This window comes from Diceros bicornis, chromosome 34, assembly GCF_020826845.1.
Source record: "Diceros bicornis minor isolate mBicDic1 chromosome 34, mDicBic1.mat.cur, whole genome shotgun sequence".
Taxonomy (NCBI): Eukaryota; Metazoa; Chordata; class Mammalia; order Perissodactyla; family Rhinocerotidae; genus Diceros; species Diceros bicornis.
Window position 1 is genome coordinate 18,191,657 of NC_080773.1, and position 19,912 is coordinate 18,211,568.

At 55.2% G+C, this 19,912-nt stretch overlaps 3 protein-coding genes across 10 annotated transcripts; 2 read left to right on the forward strand and 1 right to left on the reverse strand.

The window, feature by feature from the left end:
• The first annotated feature begins 514 nt into the window (after positions 1-514).
• On the forward strand, positions 515-3,740 carry PINLYP (phospholipase A2 inhibitor and LY6/PLAUR domain containing). 2 transcript variants are annotated; one of them, XM_058529476.1, is made up of 5 exons: positions 520-761; positions 1,755-1,871; positions 2,479-2,631; positions 2,873-3,016; positions 3,201-3,475. In XM_058529476.1, the coding sequence occupies exons 1-5, from the start codon at positions 704-706 to the stop codon at positions 3,353-3,355; spliced, it is 627 nt and encodes a 208-aa protein (XP_058385459.1). In that variant the 5' UTR covers positions 520-703; the 3' UTR covers positions 3,356-3,475. The 2 variants fall into 2 exon arrangements, with proteins under 2 accessions (XP_058385461.1, XP_058385459.1); XM_058529478.1 differs by lacking the exon at positions 2,873-3,016 and having other exon boundaries at positions 515-761; positions 3,201-3,740.
• A 6,135-nt stretch (positions 3,741-9,875) lies between these two features.
• Positions 9,876-13,553, reverse strand: IRGQ (immunity related GTPase Q). Of its 2 annotated transcripts, none has more exons than XM_058529481.1 (3): positions 13,491-13,553; positions 12,505-13,036; positions 9,876-11,352 (listed from the first exon to the last, which is right to left on the reverse strand). In XM_058529481.1, exons 2-3 carry the CDS (start codon positions 13,032-13,034, stop codon positions 10,017-10,019), a joined length of 1,866 nt encoding a protein of 621 aa, XP_058385464.1. In that variant the 5' UTR covers positions 13,035-13,036; positions 13,491-13,553; the 3' UTR covers positions 9,876-10,016. The 2 variants fall into 2 exon arrangements, with proteins under 2 accessions (XP_058385464.1, XP_058385463.1); XM_058529480.1 differs by lacking the exon at positions 13,491-13,553 and adding an exon at positions 13,342-13,450.
• A 190-nt stretch (positions 13,554-13,743) lies between these two features.
• On the forward strand, positions 13,744-18,447 carry ZNF576 (zinc finger protein 576). Of its 6 annotated transcripts, none has more exons than XM_058529488.1 (3): positions 13,749-13,998; positions 14,488-14,588; positions 16,239-18,444. In XM_058529488.1, exons 2-3 carry the CDS (start codon positions 14,504-14,506, stop codon positions 16,664-16,666), a joined length of 513 nt encoding a protein of 170 aa, XP_058385471.1. In that variant the 5' UTR covers positions 13,749-13,998; positions 14,488-14,503; the 3' UTR covers positions 16,667-18,444. The 6 variants fall into 6 exon arrangements, 5 of the variants coding, with proteins under 5 accessions (XP_058385467.1, XP_058385469.1, XP_058385471.1 ...); XM_058529487.1 differs by having other exon boundaries at positions 13,750-14,242; XR_009216706.1 differs by having other exon boundaries at positions 13,751-14,588; positions 16,239-17,066; positions 17,772-18,437.
• Positions 18,448-19,912: the final 1,465 nt, after the last annotated feature.

Here is a 19,912-nt window from a genome sequence, read left to right on the forward strand (position 1 = left end):
GCATGCGCCCAAACCAGACACACACGCCCAGCCTGGGTGCTTCAACGCATGCCTCAGTTTCCCAATCTGACGCGTGGGCATCTGTCTCCCGCCACGCCCGCCCCTGCCCGTTGACAAGCACCCCTCTGTTCGGTCCCCGCGAGACCCAGGGATGCAGCCCCAGGCGGGGTCCAGCCCGAACACAGAACTGGGAGTAGAGCCAAGATCTCGGAGAAGGAAAGGGAGACAAGGCTCCGGGCCCCCGTGGAACGAGCCTGGACATGCTGGGCGCTCCCAGGGAGGGCCCCACCCACGCTGGGCGCCTTCTTGGGAAGAGAGAGGAGGGACGGGATGTCAGTGCTTGCAGCTGCTCTACACTTACAAGAAATCAAGTGACCTAACTCTGACCTTGAGCTTCAGGCCAGGAAAAAGGCGGGGGGGGGGGCGGTGGGAATGTGAGAAAACTGGAAAGTGACCTTCTGGGTCCTTGATGGAAGAGGGGGCTGGAAGCCCAGACTCCTGGGGTCCCCATGGAGGAGGGGCTGGGCACAAGATGCCTCTGTCCCTTTCAGATTCTGGTTCCACTGCCCCAACCCAGAGTCGCAGAGGCCTGCCCTGAGATCTTATCTCAGCTGTTTATCACCCCAGGGTGAAGGTGGGTCCAGACCCGCCCCTCCTCAGCTTCCTATAAGGGCTGGGGACCAGGACTGCAGGTTCACACACCATGAGTCCCTCCACCCTCCTGCTGGCCTCCGCGCTGCTCTGCACGCTGCTGGGTCTCGGTAAGTGACTAGGGGCCTGGACTCCTAGGACCTCAGGAGAGAGAGGACTATGAGAGAACATTCAGCAAGGTCCTCGAGGGGAAAGAGGAGGTGTCGTGGGAATTCAGATTCATGGCGAAGGCAGAGGCTCAAGGAAGAGAGAGCCTGGGGCCCCAGGAGAGGAATGGCTCAAAACCTTATGTAATTGGATCCCTGAGAAAGGAGGGCACTGGGTGGGCTCCGAATCCTCTGTTCCCCAGGCAGCGTCTTGAAATAAGACATTTGAATTCTAGAAAATCTCATGAGAGCATGACTAGAAAGAGAAATATTAAAAAAAAAAAAAGATGGAGAGAGGGGAAGAGATTTCCTTTCTCCCTGGACTCTAGGGAGTTCAGGCCCCCGGCCCCTCCTCCCTTAGATGCAGGAATTCAAGCAAGCCCCACCTTCCCCAGGAGCCAGCTGTGTGGGCCCCCAGTTGCCTCCTCTCTCAGGACCACCGCCGAGTCCACGCCCTCAGCCCCCCTGGTCCTCGCTCTCCCTTCTTGACCTGGGATGCAGACCCCAACCTCAGGTGCCCCTGCCTGAGCTCCTACTGTCTGCAAGAACTTCTCGCGGGACCTACAAGGAGGAGGGTCCCACGTCCAAGAACCAGCTGGACCTCAAGCTGCACAGAAGTCCACGGGAACTTCGCCAGGACCCTTCCCTATGCCCGAGCTTTCTCAGAGGACCCTAGCGTCCAAACTCCCCAGCCTTGTAATTAAACAGGCTCCCTGGTGGAGTCGCTTCCCGCCCCTGGAAGCAGCTTTGCTGCCATCACCACCACGTCCCTGTCAGAGCTGCGGACAGTCCCCTGGACAGCACTCAATGCCCCGCCCATTAAGAATGAGGGAGACACCTGTCCCTCAGGACCCAAAAGTCCGGCCCCCCTGCCCCCATCGCCCTCTGGACTCTGAAGTCGATGTCGTGGTCCGCACCACACCACCCATGTCTACAGCCCCACCCTCTACACTGCAGGGTGCCCGCTAAGCTGTGAGATGTGCAGGGCCTCCGGACCCACGTGCAGCGGCAAGACGAAGACTTGCGAGGCCGGCAAGGACGCATGCGTGATCGTCGTGGGGGAGTCCAGCACGAGTAGGCACGCGGGGCGCCAGACCCCGGGGAGGGGTGTGCCCTCAGGGTGGAAGATACCACCGCGCGAAGTGGGGGGGGAGGACCATCGCGGGTCCCGTGGTGGGTGGGCAGGGAAGAGAGAAGGCTATCTCGAGGCAGACGGAGGGAAGTGAATTCAATGGGACGACAGAAACCATTGTTGTCAGAACTCAAAAGAAGATGGGAGGGCAGATATGGAGACTTTCTTAGGTAGGAGGGGTGAGGAAAGGACACGGGGGAACAGAGAGATAGTGAGAGGGGAAGAATCTAATAGGCAAGAGATGGGCAGGGGGCTAGAAGAGAAGGAAGAGGCTGGGATGGGTTGGGAGGAGTGTGATCATGTTGACCATTTTGGGCGGCAGGCAATGGCCAGGGGAGGAGGGGGGTGAGGGAAGTACCGAATAATCCGCTCCAGTCTGTACTCCAGGGAGATGAGGGAGCATGGCTTTCGTCGGCTGGAGGAGACCACCCTAGAGAGTCACAGGTGGGGGAGGTGTATGGTTGGGAGAGACCCCGAGGTCGGGGTTGACGCCAGGGTGGGATCGGCCAGCGCCACCCGAGCCCTTCCCTCCGGTCCCCCATCCCGCAGAGGGCCGCCACTCAGTGAACACCTACAAGGGCTGCATGAAGTTCAGTGACTGCTACTCGGGTTTCGTCTCCACCACCACGGGCTCCCAGGACTACATGGTGTCCACCACGTACTGCTGCCAGAGCGACGGCTGCAACCAAGGCTCCGTGCCCCGTAAGTGCCAGCTCAGCCCCGCATGGGGAGTCCCTTCCAGCCAGCCCCAAGAGCCCACTGTGTGTGCTCTGACCTGCCACTGACCGGCGCTGTAACATTGGGCAAGCATCTTGCTCTGAGCCTCAGTTTCCTCACCTGTAAAATGCAGTGTCCGTTAGCATCCGGTGTTCCCCAGGCTGTTGTGAGGTTGGGGAAGGGTCTAAACGACCCTATGCACCTTACACTCCACCCTCATCCCCAGCTCCCCAGAACAATCGTACTGAGAACGGCCTCCACTGCCCTGCCTGCCTTGTACCCTTCCAGGAGACATGCCCGGGGACCCAGGCAGCGCGCTGTGTTGGCCAGGAAACCCACTGCGTCTACTTTGCTGGCAACGTGCAGGCTGGTGAGAGGCACCTGGCTCTCTGGAGGAGGTTACAGGGCCCCCAGAACTGGAGGCCCATACTTGCAAGTTCTAGGGAAGATGGTGGCTCGCGGGGACTGGGTGAGAAAGTGGCAGGGGCCAAGACTCCTGGGTCATAGGAAGGAGGGGATGGAAGCCCTGACTCCAGCCTGAACCCCCCTCCCAGGTATAATCAACGCCAAATTTGCTACCCGGGGCTGTGCTACAGAGAGTGCCTGCTACGCCAAGGCTGGGGCCCAGGTGCCCTCAGCCTCCTATCTCTACTTCCTCCGCCGAGCTGACTGCCTTCCTGCCCCCTGGCCCCCTGGCAGGGCTGAGTGAAGAACTGAGGAACATGTGGCTTGTGGTCTCCATTAGTCCTCGGCCTGCAGCTCCCCATGTGCCTATAAATTAAAAAGGTTAACAAAGCAAGCCTGAGTCCTCGTGATGTGATGCATCCTGGGGAGGCAGGGGATGTAGACATCGGGGCTCCCAACCCTTGGGAACCCCCTCTTTGCAAGGAACAGAGGGAAGACCCTACCTTTTATTAAGGGATTACTCTCTGCTGGGCCCCTGTGCTAAGTGTTTTCCATGCTGTACCTCATTTCAGAATCACAACTCTATGTAGTTGACATTATTATCCCCATTTTACAGATGAACAAACTGAGGCACAGATTGTGGTGTCACTTGCTTTGGGTCAAACTGCTAGGGAGGGTCAGACTCCAGAGTCCAGGATCACCTCTACTAATAACCTCTCCCTCTTTTTGCCTCTGTTTTCATGTCTGCAAAATATGGATATTAATAGTTATAACCTCAGAGTGTTGCTGTAAGAGTCAAATGAAAGAAAACCAAAAAGGCACTTAGTGCAGTTCTAGAGACAGTATGTCTGACTAAATAGTAATCATCATAATAGCTGCCACTTACTGGGTGGCCATTAGTTGGCTGGTGCTAAATATTGTCACCAATCAGGACAGACTAGATTATGCTACAGTAACAAGTCCCTAATCTCAGTGGTTTAAAACAACAAAGTTTCATTAGTCAGCCAGTGCTGCAGTGATGCTGTGTAACAAACCATCCCCAAACTGAGACTTGTAACAACAAGCATTCTTCTTTCTAAGCGTTTGTGGGTGGCTGGGGTGGCTCTGCTTCTGGCTGTGCATTGGATGGTTTGGCTCCAGTCTGGGAAGAGGATTCAAGTTCTCCTCCATGGGGTTCCACAATCTTCTGGGATCAGTGGCTACCTGGCTAACGTTCTTCTTGTGAGAGATCACAGGAGCACAGAAGCCAACTGTATTTAAGGCCCCTGTTGAGATCTGGTGTGCTAACATTCCATGGAGTGAAGTAACTCATATGGTCATAGCCAACACCAATGGAGCAGGCAAGTGTACTCCCCGTCCAGTGGGAGGAGCGGGGTAGTATTTGTGAACAAGTACCCATGCATGAAAGGTTGATTCTTCCCTCACCCCACATGGTTGCACCATCCACAGGGCGTCTGCTCATCATAATCACAGACAGAGTGGCTATACTTGAACATGGCCAATTTTTGTGCACAGGAAAGTCTCATATGGGTGATTAAATGAATCCCAGAAGTGACTTGACACAACTCATTGGACGGGACTATTCACGTGGTCCCACCAAACCACACGGGGACCAAGAAGTGCAATCCTGCCCTGGGACATGGACATGTTTCATAAACAGCACCAATGGCCATTGTGGCCTCTTAGGGGCTGCTTTTCATTTTATCGTCACAACTCCATGTGATATGCACTATTATTATTCTCATCCCTGCTTTCAAGAGAAGAATTGGAGGCTCAGAGGAGGGATGTCACATTGGAGGTTGCACAGCAAAAAAGTGGTAGAGCTTAAGGTTGTATTGATTGAGTCATGTTGAGGGGGAAAGAGACCACATCACAGAGAAAGGGAACAAGCCTGTCTTAGTTATCTTTTGTTACATAACAAACCACTCCACAATGTAGTGGCTTAGAACAATCACCTTTAATTTAGCTCATGATTCTACTGGTTGCCAATGTGGTCTGGGATCAGCTAGGTGGTTCCTCTGCAGGTCTCTGCTGGGTTCAGCTGCCTGTCACCTAGGCAGCTCTGTTTCAGTGGGTTGGCTGCCTGTGGGCTGGAGTGTCAAGGCTGACTGGGCCACATCTCTTATCACCCAGCAGGTCAGCCTGGATTTGTTGATGTGGCGGTGGTGGCAGGGGTCCTGAGGGCAGCAAGAGAGGGAGCCCCAAGGCATGAGCACTTTTCAAGCCTCTGCTTGCGTCCTGTTTGCTCTTGTCCCGCTGGCCAAGCAAATCACACGGCCAAGTGCGGAGTCAGGATAAGGGACTATCCAAGTTCATGGCTACAGAGAAGCTGAACAAATTGGTGGCATCAATGGGCCAGGCTGGTTCCAGAGCTAAGATGCTTTACCATCACAAGTCCCCAGGTCTGAACAGTCCCAGGTCCACTCCCCTCCCAGGGTGGCAAAACTCAGATCCAAGTCCGTCAATTCCAGCCCAGAGGAGTCTTTCCTATACAGACCCCCACAGTCCCTCCTCTCCCAGGACCGAGGAGTCCCCACCCTTGGCCCCCTCCTCCCTCAGACCCAGTAGTCCAACGCCCAGCCCCCTCGCCCCCCAGACCCAGGAGTGCAGGCCCCCAGCTCCTCCTCCCTCAGACCCAGGGTTCCAAAACCCAGCCCCCTCTCCCCTCAGACCCAGGAGTGCAGGCCCCCAGCCCCTCCTCCCTCAGATCCAGGGGTCCAGGACCCCAGCCCCTCCTCCCTCAGATCCAGGGGTCCAGGCTTCCAGCTCCAGTCAAAATCCCAAGTATCTTTTTTTCCCTTTCAAATCCCCAAAGAACAGACAAACAAAGGGATTTCTACTTATTTTTATTCACTCCTCCAAAAAGCACTACAGACCAACCACACCCTTGATTCATTCACCCTGCATGGTTCCCCACCCCAGTGGACACAAGTCCCTCCATCATTATCCAAAAATGTACAAAACTCAGCTCAGGTGATGAGACTGTCTCATACTCGAGTTTTTGGTGTCTATTCTGCTTCTGGCAATGGCAACACTAAGAGTCATCATACATTTCCTTGAATTCTTGCCTTCGAGGGTCTTCCAGCCTGGAGATGCCACGTAGACACACCCTGATGGCAGCCAGCGATCAGTCCACAAGGGAGTCTTAGTCTTTTCTGCTTGGATGCTCCCAGAGACAGATGCCTCACTAGCAACCTTATGCTTCCACAAAGCCTAAAATTCAATCCCATTGCAAGTCATGATTTAAAAGGCAACCACCCCAAAAAGTAGACACCCAAGAGTGCCAATATATAACTATATACACATAATCAGCACACTCCAGTGGACAGATGCATGCAAACAAAAGTGGGTCTTGCTTTCTCTGATATGAGCTCTGGCATGATTGCCATTGGCGTGAGGACAGAGGGGATTTGGAGCAGGAAGCACAGGGCAGAGAAGTCACACAGAACCAAATCAGAGATGGTGTCAAAGCAGTAGAAAAAGAGGAGGGCACTCTGTGAGCAAAGGCATGGGGCTGAGACAGAAGGTGCCCAGACTAGACTCATCTGGGTGCTGCTGGAGCCTGAGGGCACGTGGGCAGGGGCAAGGAGACTAACCTTTGAGCTCCCAGTCTTCTCAGGAGGGGCTGTGGTATGTTGACATGCATGACAGAGAATGCATGTACATACGTACATACACCGATTTCTCACAATAACCCTGTGAGGTAGATGCCATCTGCTGAGTGACTCGCCCAAGGTCACCCCCAAAGTCAGGAGAAGGACTGTCTGACCCTTGAGCTGTGCTAATAGAACTTCCTGTGATAGCGGAAATGTTCCAGGTCTGTGCTGTCCAGTGCCGTAGCCACTCACCACCTGTGGCTACTGAGCACTTGAAATGTGGCCAGTGCAACTGAGAAACCGAATTTTAAATTTTGCTTACTTTTAATTAACTTAAAAATTGACACTCATCTCCATTATTGGAAAACTATTCAATATAATTGGGACAACTTGGGTATATGAATCTACTTCTCCAAATATGAGTTTTATGAAATCTAAATAGAGGTCAGGTATTTCTGATGAAAAGTTATCACCTGAATTGTGTAAAATACACACGAGATTTCAAAGACTTAGCATAAAAGAATGTAAAATATCTCATTAATACTTTTCTATATTGATTACATGTTGAAATGATAATATTTTGGGTATATTGGGTTAAGTAAAACATGATAATTAGTTTCACCTGTTTCCTTTTACTTTTTTTTTACTTTTCCTTTTTTTGCGAGGAAGATCAGCCCTGAGCTAACATCCGATGCCGATCCTCCTCTTTTTGCTGAGGAAGACTGGCCCTGGGCTGACATCCGTGCCCATCTTCCTCCACTTTATATGGGACGACGCCACAGCGTGGCCTGACAAGCGGTGCATCCGTACGCGCCCGGGATCCAAACCCAGACCGCCAGCAGCAGAGTGTGTGCACTTAACTGCTACACCACGGGGCCGGCCCCTCCTTTTACTTTTTAAATGTGCCTACATGAAAATTTAATGTGGCTACAAGAAAATTTAAAATTACATACGTGGCTCACATTCTATTTGTACTGGACAGCGCTGCCTGGTGGCTCTCCCTCTCTTCCACATGGCTGGCACACTTGATGGAGAGGCCTGAACGCTCAAGCTGGAGATGGGGTTACCATCCCTCGAGTATCTGCCCCTCAGATCGGTTACCCTTGTCCCCAGCCGTCAGAGGAAACAGGGTCTAGAACCATACCTACGTATGGTTCTTGTCCAGCCCTTTCATTTCACAGATGGGAAAATAAGGCACTGGTCCAAGTCACCCAGAGTGACAGTGGCAAAGCCGCGCTTGCTTCCCAGGTCTCCTGACCTCAGACAAGGGCTCTCTCTCCCATTAGATGCTTGTTTCTCCCCCCATCTTGCTCCTTTTCCCTGTCTTGTGACAAGAGGCCGGCACTCTAAATTCCAGCCCTGGTTCTGCCACTGATGAATGAATTAAAATATTTACTAAGCACCTGCTATATGGCAAGCACTATTCTAGGTGTTGGGGGTACAGAAGAGAACAACACAGGCAAGGGAATAATAGCCAATAAACAGGTAAATAAATAAATAAATAAAGTGATTTTCTATTGTAATAACTGCTACAAGGAAAATTAACAGGCCGAGATGAATAATGGGGGTGTGTGAGCTACTTCAGTTAGAGCAGTCAGGGAAGGCCTCTCTGAGGGGCAGTTAGGGTGAGACGTGACTGATAAGACAGCCAGGCATTCTAGGGAGAAAGAACAGCAAGTGCAAAGGCCCTGAGGTAGGACCCAAGGTGGCCCACTCAAGCATCAGTAGGAAGATTTGTCAAGCTGGTTGGGGGATAAGGTAGGGCAGAGCATGTGAACAGGCAGGGGCCAGACCACATAGGGCCTTGCTATGTGCTGCTGGGCCTAGAGCCTGCCCTCTCTGGGCTTTGCTCTCCGCATCTATCATAAGAGATTCTACTGGATAGCCCCTCAGGTCCCCCCTTTCTGTTTTTGACATTGAAGGATTCAGTGACCTGTGGCTTCTCCTCTACATGTAGCTGGCAGCCTAGAACATTCCAAGCACTGTGGTTTCTGTCTTTGCCTCACTCATGGTACATTCACACGCTCTGGAACACTGCCCCACTGTTCTGTGGGTGCCTTCAACTCCAAGGCAGGGCCTCTTGGGGATACCTGAGGTAGCCAAACAGACACGCCTGGGTTAGTGCAGCAGTACAGCTGCTTTTCCAGAAAGGCAGGTGTACAAAATACCAAGGCCAGAAAGGGTTAAGGTTTAAAGACAGAGGAAACCAAGACCAAAAAAAGACAGAAACCCCTAAAGGAGGGAGGAAGAGAGGAAGACTCCCCAAAGAACCTCGGAATTGCCAGCACCTATAAAATGGGGGCAGTCATATCCCTTCTTGGCCAAACTCACAGAGAGAGAGGGGCAGTTGCCAGGATCCACATCTGTTAGGGATTTGTGGGAGAAACCTCTGAGGTGTGGGTTCCTGCCCTTCCATAACCAGAAGACCTCATTCCTGGTCTCTGGCTACCCCCAGAGCCTACCACCTCCCTCTTGCCTCCTCCCCTCATTTTTGTGGGGCCATCCTCCCCACAACAGCTGGGAAAGGAGTCTGGGTCACCAGGCCCCCAAAAGGAATAAATATTAGACCAAGAGGGACAAAAGGGTCTCCGCTCTGTCACACAGCCCCCTGCTTCCTCCTCTAGATGCAGCCCTCCCACCACGGAAGAGTTAGGAACCAAGGTCCACAGCCCTCCTGAGAGCCAAGAGTCTGAGACCCCAGAGACTGCCCCTCCTCCCAATGAAGATTCAAAGCCCACTGCCTCTTGAGGAGCTGGGAGGCTGTGTGCAGGCCATTCCCCAGGAAACCTAGACTCTATATCCCTTTGTGGCTCAGAAGTCCAAGGGTTCCAGCCCCCTGGGGTACTAGACCCCCCCTTCTCCACACTGGAATTCCCAGTGGATGGAGTATGATGGAGATGCCCCTCATCAGGAATCAGGGCTGCCATCCCCTCTCCCTCTGGAAGACTAGATGCCCAACAGCCCCAGTTTCTACTCCCTTGGAGACCAAGATATACCCCCTTCTAGGAGTCCAACCTCTCAACTCCTTTCAGAACACAAGTATTGGTGTCATGATCCGTGGTCCCCAGAGAAATCAGGAGTCCTGTCCCCCAGACTCTATTTCCCTTCAGGACCCAGGAATCCGGGTAACTAGAAGTCACACATTCCAACCAGTAGCCAGAGCCCTCTTCCCCCTCGAACACCCAGGATACTGAATGGCAGCCCGCCCGTCCCCCCCCCGCTGTTATCTCCGAGGCCCAGACACCCCATGCCAGAGTCTGGACCCCCAAACCCCTTCCTTGTAACGGGGACTTGGAGCCCCCCGGGCCCTGGGGGAGCCAAGCAGCCGGGAGGCCGGGCACCCCGGGAGCCCCGCCTTCGCCCCAGCCCTCACTGCGCGGGCGCGTGGGGTGCCAGCACCGCCTCGGCGTCGGCCAGCATCTCGTCGAGCGCCTGCAGCAGGACGCCGTGCGCCGCGCGGTAGCCCAGGCCGCCGGTGGCCGCCGCGCCGCCCGCAGGCCACAGGAAGGAGAGCGCACCCAGCGCCGCGCCCCCGGCGGTGCCCTCGCCCGCCCAGGCGCCCAGCCTCGCCTCCACTTCGGCGCGCGTCACCGGGCCGGGGAAGCGCGTCCGCGCTGCCAGCTCCCCAGGCGCCAGGCCCAGCGCGCGCTCGCGTCGTGCCAGCGCCGCCGGTTCGAGCCCCAGCGCCCGCCGCCACTCCGCCAGCTGACCCCGCAGCAGCGCCACGTCGCACGCCCAGCCCAGCCCTGGTATTGGGGCCGCCGCCGCCGCCAGGCTAGCCAGCAGAGCCGGCCGCCACGCCCCGGCCCGCAGCGCCGCTGCCTTCGTTCGGGCCGCGCGAGGAGACGCGGGCGGCAGCGCCAGGAGCAGCGCCCCCGCCTGCGCCGGGGGGAGCGCGCGCCGCAGCCACTCGCAGAGCCCGGGGAGTCCGCCCGGCCGCAGGGGGAACACGGACGGCGGCGCTTCCTCGAGCACCTCCCACGTCTCGTCCTCCGGGCTCAATGAGGCCGCCCGCTCTGAGTCCCCGCTGCCCGATTTCTTCGCGACGACGCCAACCTGCTGCAAACTCTCATGGCCTCCTTTCTCTAAACCTTCCCCATGGCCTGCTTTCTGCGATCCAGTGCCATGTTTCTCCCTTCCCTCACTAGTTGCATTCTCCAACCCCTCTCCGCCTGCGTTCTCTAAGCTCTCGCAACTGGGCTTCTCTACTTTTTCTTCCTCTTCCAGAGACTCTGGATCTTCGCCCTTACCATCTGTTCGCACGCAGACTAGCGGCGCATCTGGTAGCACCAAGGGCCGGACCTGAGCCCAGTCTTTCTCAGTGGGGGCCTCAGGGGTGACAAGGATGAGGGCGTCGTAGTGGGTTGGGTGGGGGGCGGCCGCAGTGCCCGCGGAGCCCAGAGGCACGGTCCAGAACACCACATTGGGGCGCTCTGGGGCCGGGTAAGGCGTGGTCCCCGCGGGCGCCGAAGCAGGCACCGCACCTGGGTCACCAGCATCCAACCCGAGTAGCATGTTCAGCACGAGGCCCACGTCAGCCGTGCCGGCCACGGCCAGGTCCAGCCGTGCGCTGCCCAGCCGCTCCAGGCCCGCGCGAACCCACGACAGCACCGCCTCCAGGCCACCGGTCTCGAAGGCCTCACGCACAGCCTCCAGCTCTGCTGCGCCCAGTACCTCGAAGCCATCCTGAGCCGGTGGCAGGAACCTGTGGGGACAGGGAGGGATGGGGTCATGGGCAGAAGAGGGGCTAAACGGTGGAGAGCTGGGCTAGGAGGACAGGACTGGGTTATGAGGACAAGGGCGGGGCTTTCCGAATAATCTGAGGGGGGAGCTGGAGTGGGAAGCCAGACTGATGGCACAGCAAACAGAAACCAGGACTTAAAGCAGGGATGGGGCGGGCTGATTGAGCTTCCAACAGAGCTTAAAATGGGAACCCCACTAAGTCTTCTCCCGGATACAGCCTTTGGGACCCGGCTTTTCCGAGGGACCTGCAGGGTTAAGTAAAGGCGTGCTGGGTGGGGCAAAACTCACAGAGGTTGGGGCTTGGAGCAAAGGCAGAATCGAGACTGTATTGTGGAGTAAAAGAAAGTCGAGCACTATTTGACATGGGCAAGGTCACCATGGGCGCTCTTTCCTAGACTAGGCGTGAGGAGGGGAGTAGGGACCAGTGAGGGGAGAAGGCTCATCTGCTAGTTCTTACCACGGGGGATGGCTAAGGAATAAAGACGAGCAGTGGGCCTGGAGGAGAGGCTGCCCCTCTCTGAGCCTCATTTTTGACATCTATAAAATGAGGCGGCTCGGGGTTGGGGGAGAGAATTCAGGAGGTGGGCAGCAAGTGGGCACCGAAACCAGATGGGATTAGAGAAAGGAAGTGGGGGAGGGCACCTGGAAATAACAAAGCTCATTGAGGGTGGGGTCGCTTGAGAACCAAGCTGCTGGTGGGAAGGGCGGAGAAGACTTAAGAGTCTTGGGGTAAAATTTTCGCCGGGATCAAAAGCTTGTGTGATGAGACTGAGCCTTTCTTCAAGCTTTCGCCTGGGGCAGTATTTGCACAATAGGTCCCAGCCTCTCCTAGAATTCCTGCTAGGGAGCGGGGCTTGTGACCTCGCCTGAGGCAGGAACTGGATGACAGATCGGGACTTCCAGCTGACCCTTGGCTGGGGGTGGGCCTAGACGTGAGAGAACAGTCAAGCAGGACCTGGATGAGGGAGCAGGACCTGCAGCAGGTATCTGGTTAAGGCTGGCCCCAAAGTCGCTGGGGTAGGGGGTCTCGCGGACCTCAAAGAGTCCCTTATCGGTGTGAGGTCTGTACTAAAGGACCAGGCCTCCCCAACCCACCCAGAAAATCTGCGCTCACCTCTGCAGCGCCTCCGCCTGGCTCCGCAGCGCCGCGCGCAGGCGCTCCAGCTCCTCGCAGCCGTCTCTGCTGCCGCAGTCCGCCGGCAGCACGAAGAGAGCCGCGGCCCCCAACCCCGCGCTGTCCAGCAGGGCCGCTGTCTGATCCCGGGCCTGGCCTTCATTCCGTGAATCCCCAGGACGGAGGTTCCGCACAGCCAGCAGCGGGGTCCCTCGGGCCAGGGCGGCCCGCGCTGCCTCCGCCAGCGCAGGGGCCAAGGGCTCCCCGTTCCCCTCGGGGCCTGGCAGCACCAGTACCAGCACGTTGGCCTCGGCCGCCCAGGGTCCCGGCGCTGCGGGTGGGCAGCTCAGCTCGCCCAGGAAGAGGCCTGGGCCCGCAGCTCGCAGGCTGGGGATCCCGGAGTCCGGCCGTCCGTCGGGGATTTCTACCATCTCCACAGCTTTGTCGCACAGCGCTGCGATCAGCGCAGACTTTCCCGAGCCCGGCGGCCCCAGGAACAAGGCGGTCACGTCACCCCGCGGCGGAGGCATAGCTGGAAAGCAAGGGGTGGGGAAGACGGGGGTCAGGGAGCCCCCAGCCTTTGTCTTTTCTAGCCGCCCCAGTCTGGCGTCAGACGTCAGTCCTCCACCCTGTTCCCTTCTTCCATTCTCGGGTGTCACTCCCAGGGACCTGGGAATCCGGCGCCCAGACCCTATTCCCCAGGGACCCAGGCGTCCTTTCCGCTCTCCTTCTAGATATGTTTCTCTCTCTGCTTCGAAAACTCAGAAATTCGGCCTCCAGCCCTCTCCTCTCTCAAGGGTACAGATGTTCCCCCCCACCCCCTTCCGAATCACTAACCGAGCCAACGGCCGGCACAAGGGAGAGCGCAGCTGATGGAGGCTGGTCAGCCGCTGAGCACCCCCGCCCCTGGAGTCCGGCGGACGGAGGCCGAAGAGCCTAGAGCGCGGGGATTTGGGGATGTCCAGACACGTCCCGGGGACTCTAACCTGACGTCACTCCTTTTAGGAGGGGGTGTGTCTTGGAAGCGTGATCTCGGAGCACAGCCGCAGCGCCTGCGCAGAACGGCCAAAGTGCGTTCGCTCCCCAGCTCCGGCTGCCGCAGGGCCTAAAACAATGAGGGAGGCACAGCGCCTGCGCGCCAGGAGCGCCCAGCCACACCTGCGCAATGAGCTTAGGTCCTCACGGCACCGGTGGCTTGCAACGTCATCATAACGCATCCCAGTGCGGAGAAGGACCCCACCCGTTATTTTGAGGGCCGGTTGGCGCGACTGCATCATTGCCGGATGGCAGTCCAGGATCTCGGTTTCGAGAGGCTCAACAGGCGAAAGGGCGTGGAAACCACCGGGACTTGGAGACTCGGTGGGCCCTGTCCTGCTCCCCTCCGGGTGGCGGCGCTGTGACGAGCGACTGACAGGCGCAACGAAAGGCAGCCCTGTGCTGTCTGGAGAAAAAGCAGAGGCCTGGGCTACCCGCCTCGGGAGGAGGGAGCCAAGGGCAGTGCTGGGAGCAGCGGGACACGGAGGCTGAAAGCGCGTGGGAGGCGGGGGCTCTGGGTGGAACAAGAGTTAGAGGATGTCAGAGAAGGATGTCTCCTGGGAAGAGGCGAGCTAAAGCGTGGGTACCACTACCTGCCTCAAGACACGTGGGAGAAACGGGAATGAGGCTGATGTCAAAGATCAAGGGTCCTGCGCTGAGTTCAGGAGTTAGTTTGATGTAGAAGGTCATAGGTCTCACACAGGTGAGAAGGCTCTAAGGGGAGTCACAAACCCCGGGGAGTCAAATGGTTTGGGAGGGTTGAAGCTTCTCTAGGGAGAGCTCCATCAGGTTAGAGTTCAAGGAGATGGTATCTGGTGGGGGTCCAAGGCTGGCAAGGAGAGCCTCTATGTCAAAGGTCATAGGATTAGCGGGCCCTCTAAGGCTGGCGAGAGATGAGCGACTTCACTTGATTTACTATTCTATCATCCGTGCTCCTCTCTTGACCAGAGGGGTCCCAGCCACCATGGAGGACCCGCACCCCAAAGAGATCATGGAGCAGCAGGATTCGTCCAGGGAAAGGAGTCCCAGCAGTCCAAGAGGCGACATCTGTGAGTACTGCTGGCCAGAGGAGGGTGGGGTGCAGGAGCTGATGCTAAGAGAATTTCTATAGCATTTTAGTGTCCAAGGTGCTGCAGGGACTTGCCTGTTGGGGTCCTGCCCTACCAGGAAGTGCCACTCCTCACCTTCACCCCCATTACGCTCAGATGTCCCCACCCTGCTCTGTCCACATAAGCATGAGTGGGATGCATTTCAGAGAGACAGAGTGGCATCAAGAGGCTTCGGGTGGGAGATGCAGCTGGGAGAGGGCAGAGACTGTGAGAGGAGCCCTAAGGTTCCAGTCCCAACTCTGCCCCAGACTTCCATTGTGACTTGGGCCTCAGTTTCCCTATCAGTCAAAAGGGGTTGCCACTGCTCACCTCACAGGGCTGTTATGGGGATTAGTGACAAAAAAGGGGAAAGCTTGATATTAATGAAGGTAGCCAGTATGACATATAATAATAGCAACAGCTTCTTCTGAATTCTTATGATGTGCTAGGCGCATTCTAAGCGCTTAACATTCGTTATCCCATTCAGTCCTCCTAACAGACCCTGTAAAATTGGTTACTATCACTTGCAGAAGAGGGAACTGTGGCACAGAGAAGTATCCGTAACAATTGGAGGCAGTATCAACGCCCTCCAGCCAGAGACCACCAGAACACAGCTGCAGTTGCACAAGTTGGGTTTATTGCTCACTGTACTGAGGAAGTGCACACACACCATGGGGGCACTGTGGGGCACCTCAGTAGTAGAGCGTTAGGAAGAACTTATGATAGGATTTGGGCTTGTGATAGGTGATATGGGGGGGGCTCAAGGAAGAGGGGTTTGCTCTGGACTGGATGCTGCCAGGAAGCAGGGGCAATTGTATGGCTGGCCATCTTAATAACTCTCACCTAGAAGGAGGGTGGAACAAAGAGAGGCGCAAGCTGACTGCAGCAGCAGCAGCACAGGCACTCGTGTGAGCCAGGATGGGGGCGTCTGGTCATTTCTGTGGTTTGGACAACATTCACAGTTGTGTCTGCGTTCAGACGCTATTATGGTGTGGTCCTGTTGTCTTGATGCGTCTTAGCCACAGCATGGCCTTGTCTGACGACGTTCTGTGACACCGTTTATGTTCAACAGGAGACCACCAAGGCCAGCTCCCAGCTGTCGGGCTGCTTTTCTCTTTCTCAATAGTAATACTTGCAGACCACTGTGTAGCACTGTTCTAAGTTCTAAGCACTTTATATTAAATAAAAGTTCATGTACTCCTTCCAACAACCCTATGAGGCAGATACTGAGAGGGTTATCACCCCATTTGCCAGATGAGGAACCTGTTGTACTTGCCTAGGAAGTGGCAGAGCTGGGACTCGGTTCCAGGCAGTCTGGCCCCAGAGGAGTCTGGCTGGAAGGGCAGACTCCCTGGGTTCCAGTCTTGACTCCACCATTTTCATTTCCTAGCCTCATGACTGTGGGCAAGTTGCCTAACCTTTCTGAGCCTCAGTCTGCTCACCCATAACAGGTCCAATAAGAGTTTGCCTGTACTGCTTGCTGTCCAGCCCTGGCATAGAACCTGGCACATAGTAAGCACTGAATGTTAATTGTTGGCATGATTCTGGGGCTTGGGAGAGGTTCCCGGAGACTCCTGCTGGCCTCCCCCGACTTCTCCCCACGTCCCTCAGGCCACCTGGGGGTCCCACAGTGCACCCGCTGCCTCATCACCTTCGCCGATTCCAAGTTCCAGGAGCGTCACATGAAGCGGGAGCACCCAGCGGACTTCGTGGCCCAGAAGCTGCAGGGGGCCCTCTTCATCTGCTTCACCTGTGCCCGTTCCTTCCCCTCCTCCAAGGCCCTGATCGCCCACCAGCGCAGCCACGGTCCAGCCACCAGGCCCCCGCTGCCGGCTGCACCCACCACTGCCCAGCCCACCTTCGCCTGTCCTGACTGTGGCAAGACCTTTGGGCTGGCTGCTTCTCTGAGGCGGCACCGCCAGGCGCACGAGGCCCGCACCCCTCCTGGCCCCTTCGCCTGCACTGAGTGTGGTCAGGACTTTGCCCAGGAAGCTGGGCTGCATCAACACTACATCCGGCATGCCCGAGGGGAGCTCTGAGTGCAGCTTAAGCCCTCCCCAGGGCAATGGGGGCTCTGTGGCTGGTAGGACCCTCCTCTGATATGGGATGGGGGCCTTGGAGGGATTTGCTCCCCTCCCTGGAAAGGCAAAGGGCTCCTGATAAAGAGGACCCCAGAAGATGCTTAATTAGAGCTTCAGTCTTTGGAGGACACAGGCTTTCAGGGAAATGGTGAAATCAGACAACAGTGAGATCTTTTGTTTAAAAAAAAATGAGCAAGAGAGGGAAAATTGTTATTTGTATCTCCCTCATTCTCAATTAAATAGTTTGAAATCACAGCTAGCTGCAGATTGTGTAATCATCTTTAATTCTTCCCAGATGGATGCCGTGGGCTATAGGAGCAGATTGTTCTGGAGTTGTGCCTGAATGGGGGCAGGAAAGGTGAGGTGTTGCTGGCCTATAATGCCACTTGATGGGTCCCAGATGTGGAGCAACTTGGGCCCTTGGGGATGGGGCTGCAATGTTGGGAGCTGTACTCTGAGTCATGTGGGGTTGCAATTTGAGTCCTTGTCACCTCCCACCCCTGCCAGCCTTTCCCACTCAAGGAGGGGCCATGGCATTGGATGGCTTTGCCTTCCCCCCACCCCCGATGATTTATTGCCCATTTAAATAACTTTATGTACCATTCTGGCCATGGAATATTTTTTATATGTGTAGGAGAGATGGCATCAATAAACTGACAGAAATAATATCTAAAAACAGAAAAGGTCTATATTAAAATGTCTAAACAAGGAACTGGCTTTTGAACATGAATTCCCAGAGAACATAAGAAGGGCACGGGGAGGGGGAGCTCCGGGCAGAGCTGGCCTGACCCTGTGTGGAAACTAGTTTGGAATCAAACAGAGATACCTTCTGTTTCCTGTTGTATTTGGCCAACAGTGGGAGATTTCCCGTTAAGATCCTATTTTCAGCTCTTGAAAGGCCCAACCAGGCCAGTTTTACCTCCCTGCATTACCTGCCCTGCCCCTGGAGTGGTTAATGTCCTGCATGCAATAATCAGAGACTCTATTTGAATTGAGGGATGTTTTTAAAGCCCAAAAGTGAAACGGATGTGGCAGAAACTGATAGCTGTCTTCCAATTTTTAGCTAGGCACATGGTGGCTACAAAGACTACATTTCCCAGATTCCCTTGCAGCTAGATGTGGCCATGTAACTGAGTTCTGGCTAAATTCCTAGTGGGAGTCCTCAAGCTTCAGAAAGGGACATGCCTTTCCTCCACCTTCCTGCCTGGAATGTGGACATGGTATCCAGCCATCTTGGACCATGAGAGCAACACATGGGATGGCAGAGCAATAAGAGAGCAGGAGCCTGGGTCCCTGGTCAACTTCATGGAGCAGAGCCATTATACCAGCCCTAGAACATCCACTTGCATACTATCTTGTAAGTGAGAAATAAACCTCTATCTTGTTTAAGCCACTATTATTTTGGGTCTCTGTCACATGCAGCATAATTTATAGCCTAAGGAAGACATCTGCAAACTATAGCCATGTCCATCCTGCTTCTTGGTTTTGCAAATAGTTTTTCTGGAACACTGTCATGCTCGTTCATTTACGTATTATCTATGGCTGTTTTCACATAGAACAGCAGACTTGAGTAGTTCCAACAGAGACCGTATGGCCCACAAAGCCTAAAATAGTTACCATCTGGCCCTTTACAGTAAAAGTTTGCCGACCCCTGGTCTAACTGATAGACATACAACCTACTCTCAGCCTGGAAGCAGGATTCCCGCCCTGGGAAATACTACCTCTAGCAGGAGTCTAGCAGGAGTGGGGGGGGTGTGTGTGTCTAAGATTTGGGGAAGGGATCTAACCTGGATCTCTTTGCTAGGGTGACTTATGGGGAAACTGGTTTGGAGGAGGTTGGCCATCACTTTTTTCCAAGTTATCAAATTCACTAAAGCCAAACATTTCCTCTGGCTCCTGGTGAAAGCCCAGAAGTTTCTAAGTCAGATGTTTCACACCACTGCCACAGTGGCTCCACCAAACCCAAACCTAAGGATCTAAGCCCACATTCTTTCCCCAGGTAGAGAGCAGCCTGCCCAAGTACACCCTTGGCTTCCTGTTCTTTCTACACTCTCCAGATGTCACAGATTCTGAAGACTTTAAATAGCATCACTGGGAAGTTCCAAATCTTTATCTTCAGCCCAAACCCCAGACTTACCTACATGAGATACAACCACTTGGATGACGAATGGGAAACTTAAAACGGGTCAGCGTGACTCCTGCCTCCACAACTGCCATCGTCTTAGTAAACTGCACACTCGACTTCTAAATTCCTGAGCCCGACTACTCCTCACCCCAGCCCCACTCTCCTAACTGTGCCCCTGCTACCACTGCAGCCCCCTCCAGTCTCTACTACAGGGCACTCCTCATTTATAAGCCTCCACATCCCATAAATAACACCCACAGACTGTGCCCAAGCCCACAATACCCAAGAATGACCAGGCCCCAGCCCACTCAGCAATCTCAACTCCCTCCCTGCTCTATCTTCACTGCACTCCCACCACACATGCCAGGCTGGCTTCTGCCTTAGGGCCTTTGTACTCACTGTTCCCTCTGCCTGTAGTGCTCTTACCCAGAACTTCGCAAGGCTGCCTCTTCATTATTCAGGTCTCAACATGTGCCAGCTCCTCCGAGAGGCTCTCCTCGACCTGCTTGGCTAAAGAAGCACCTCCAACCCTTACCCTGATTTAATTTCTTCCTAGCACTCTTCAACACCTGGAATTATCACACTTTTATTTATGTCCTTATCCATATCTTTATGCTGGAATCCAAGCTCCTGAGGGCAAGTGTCCTGTCTAGCTCACTGCTTCATTGCCAGCACCTAGGACAGCGCTTACCACGGAGGCTCAAAAAATACTCTTGACTGGGCGCAGTTTACGTAGTGTCTCTCGGCCTCCAGCTCTTCCACATTGCTCTGTGAACTATGCTTCCCAGACTCCCTCGAGAGCAGGCTTCCTTAAGTTCTGCCCCTGACAGGTATGGGCAGAAGGAAGGTAGGAAGACAGGGAAGGGACTCCCCTTGCTTTGGGGTCTGGCTGGCACCCCTCCAGCAGCAGCTCGGGGTCCAGTACTGTTCTCAGAAGGCAGCGTGTCCCTCTTGAGGTCTGAGCACCAACTGCGTGGCACCTCATCACTGGTCCCTGCTCCAGCCGCACGTGGCCTGCCCTCCAAGCTCCTACTGGGTTCTGGTAATCCCACTCTTTTTGTATCCCAGTCCTAGAGGTG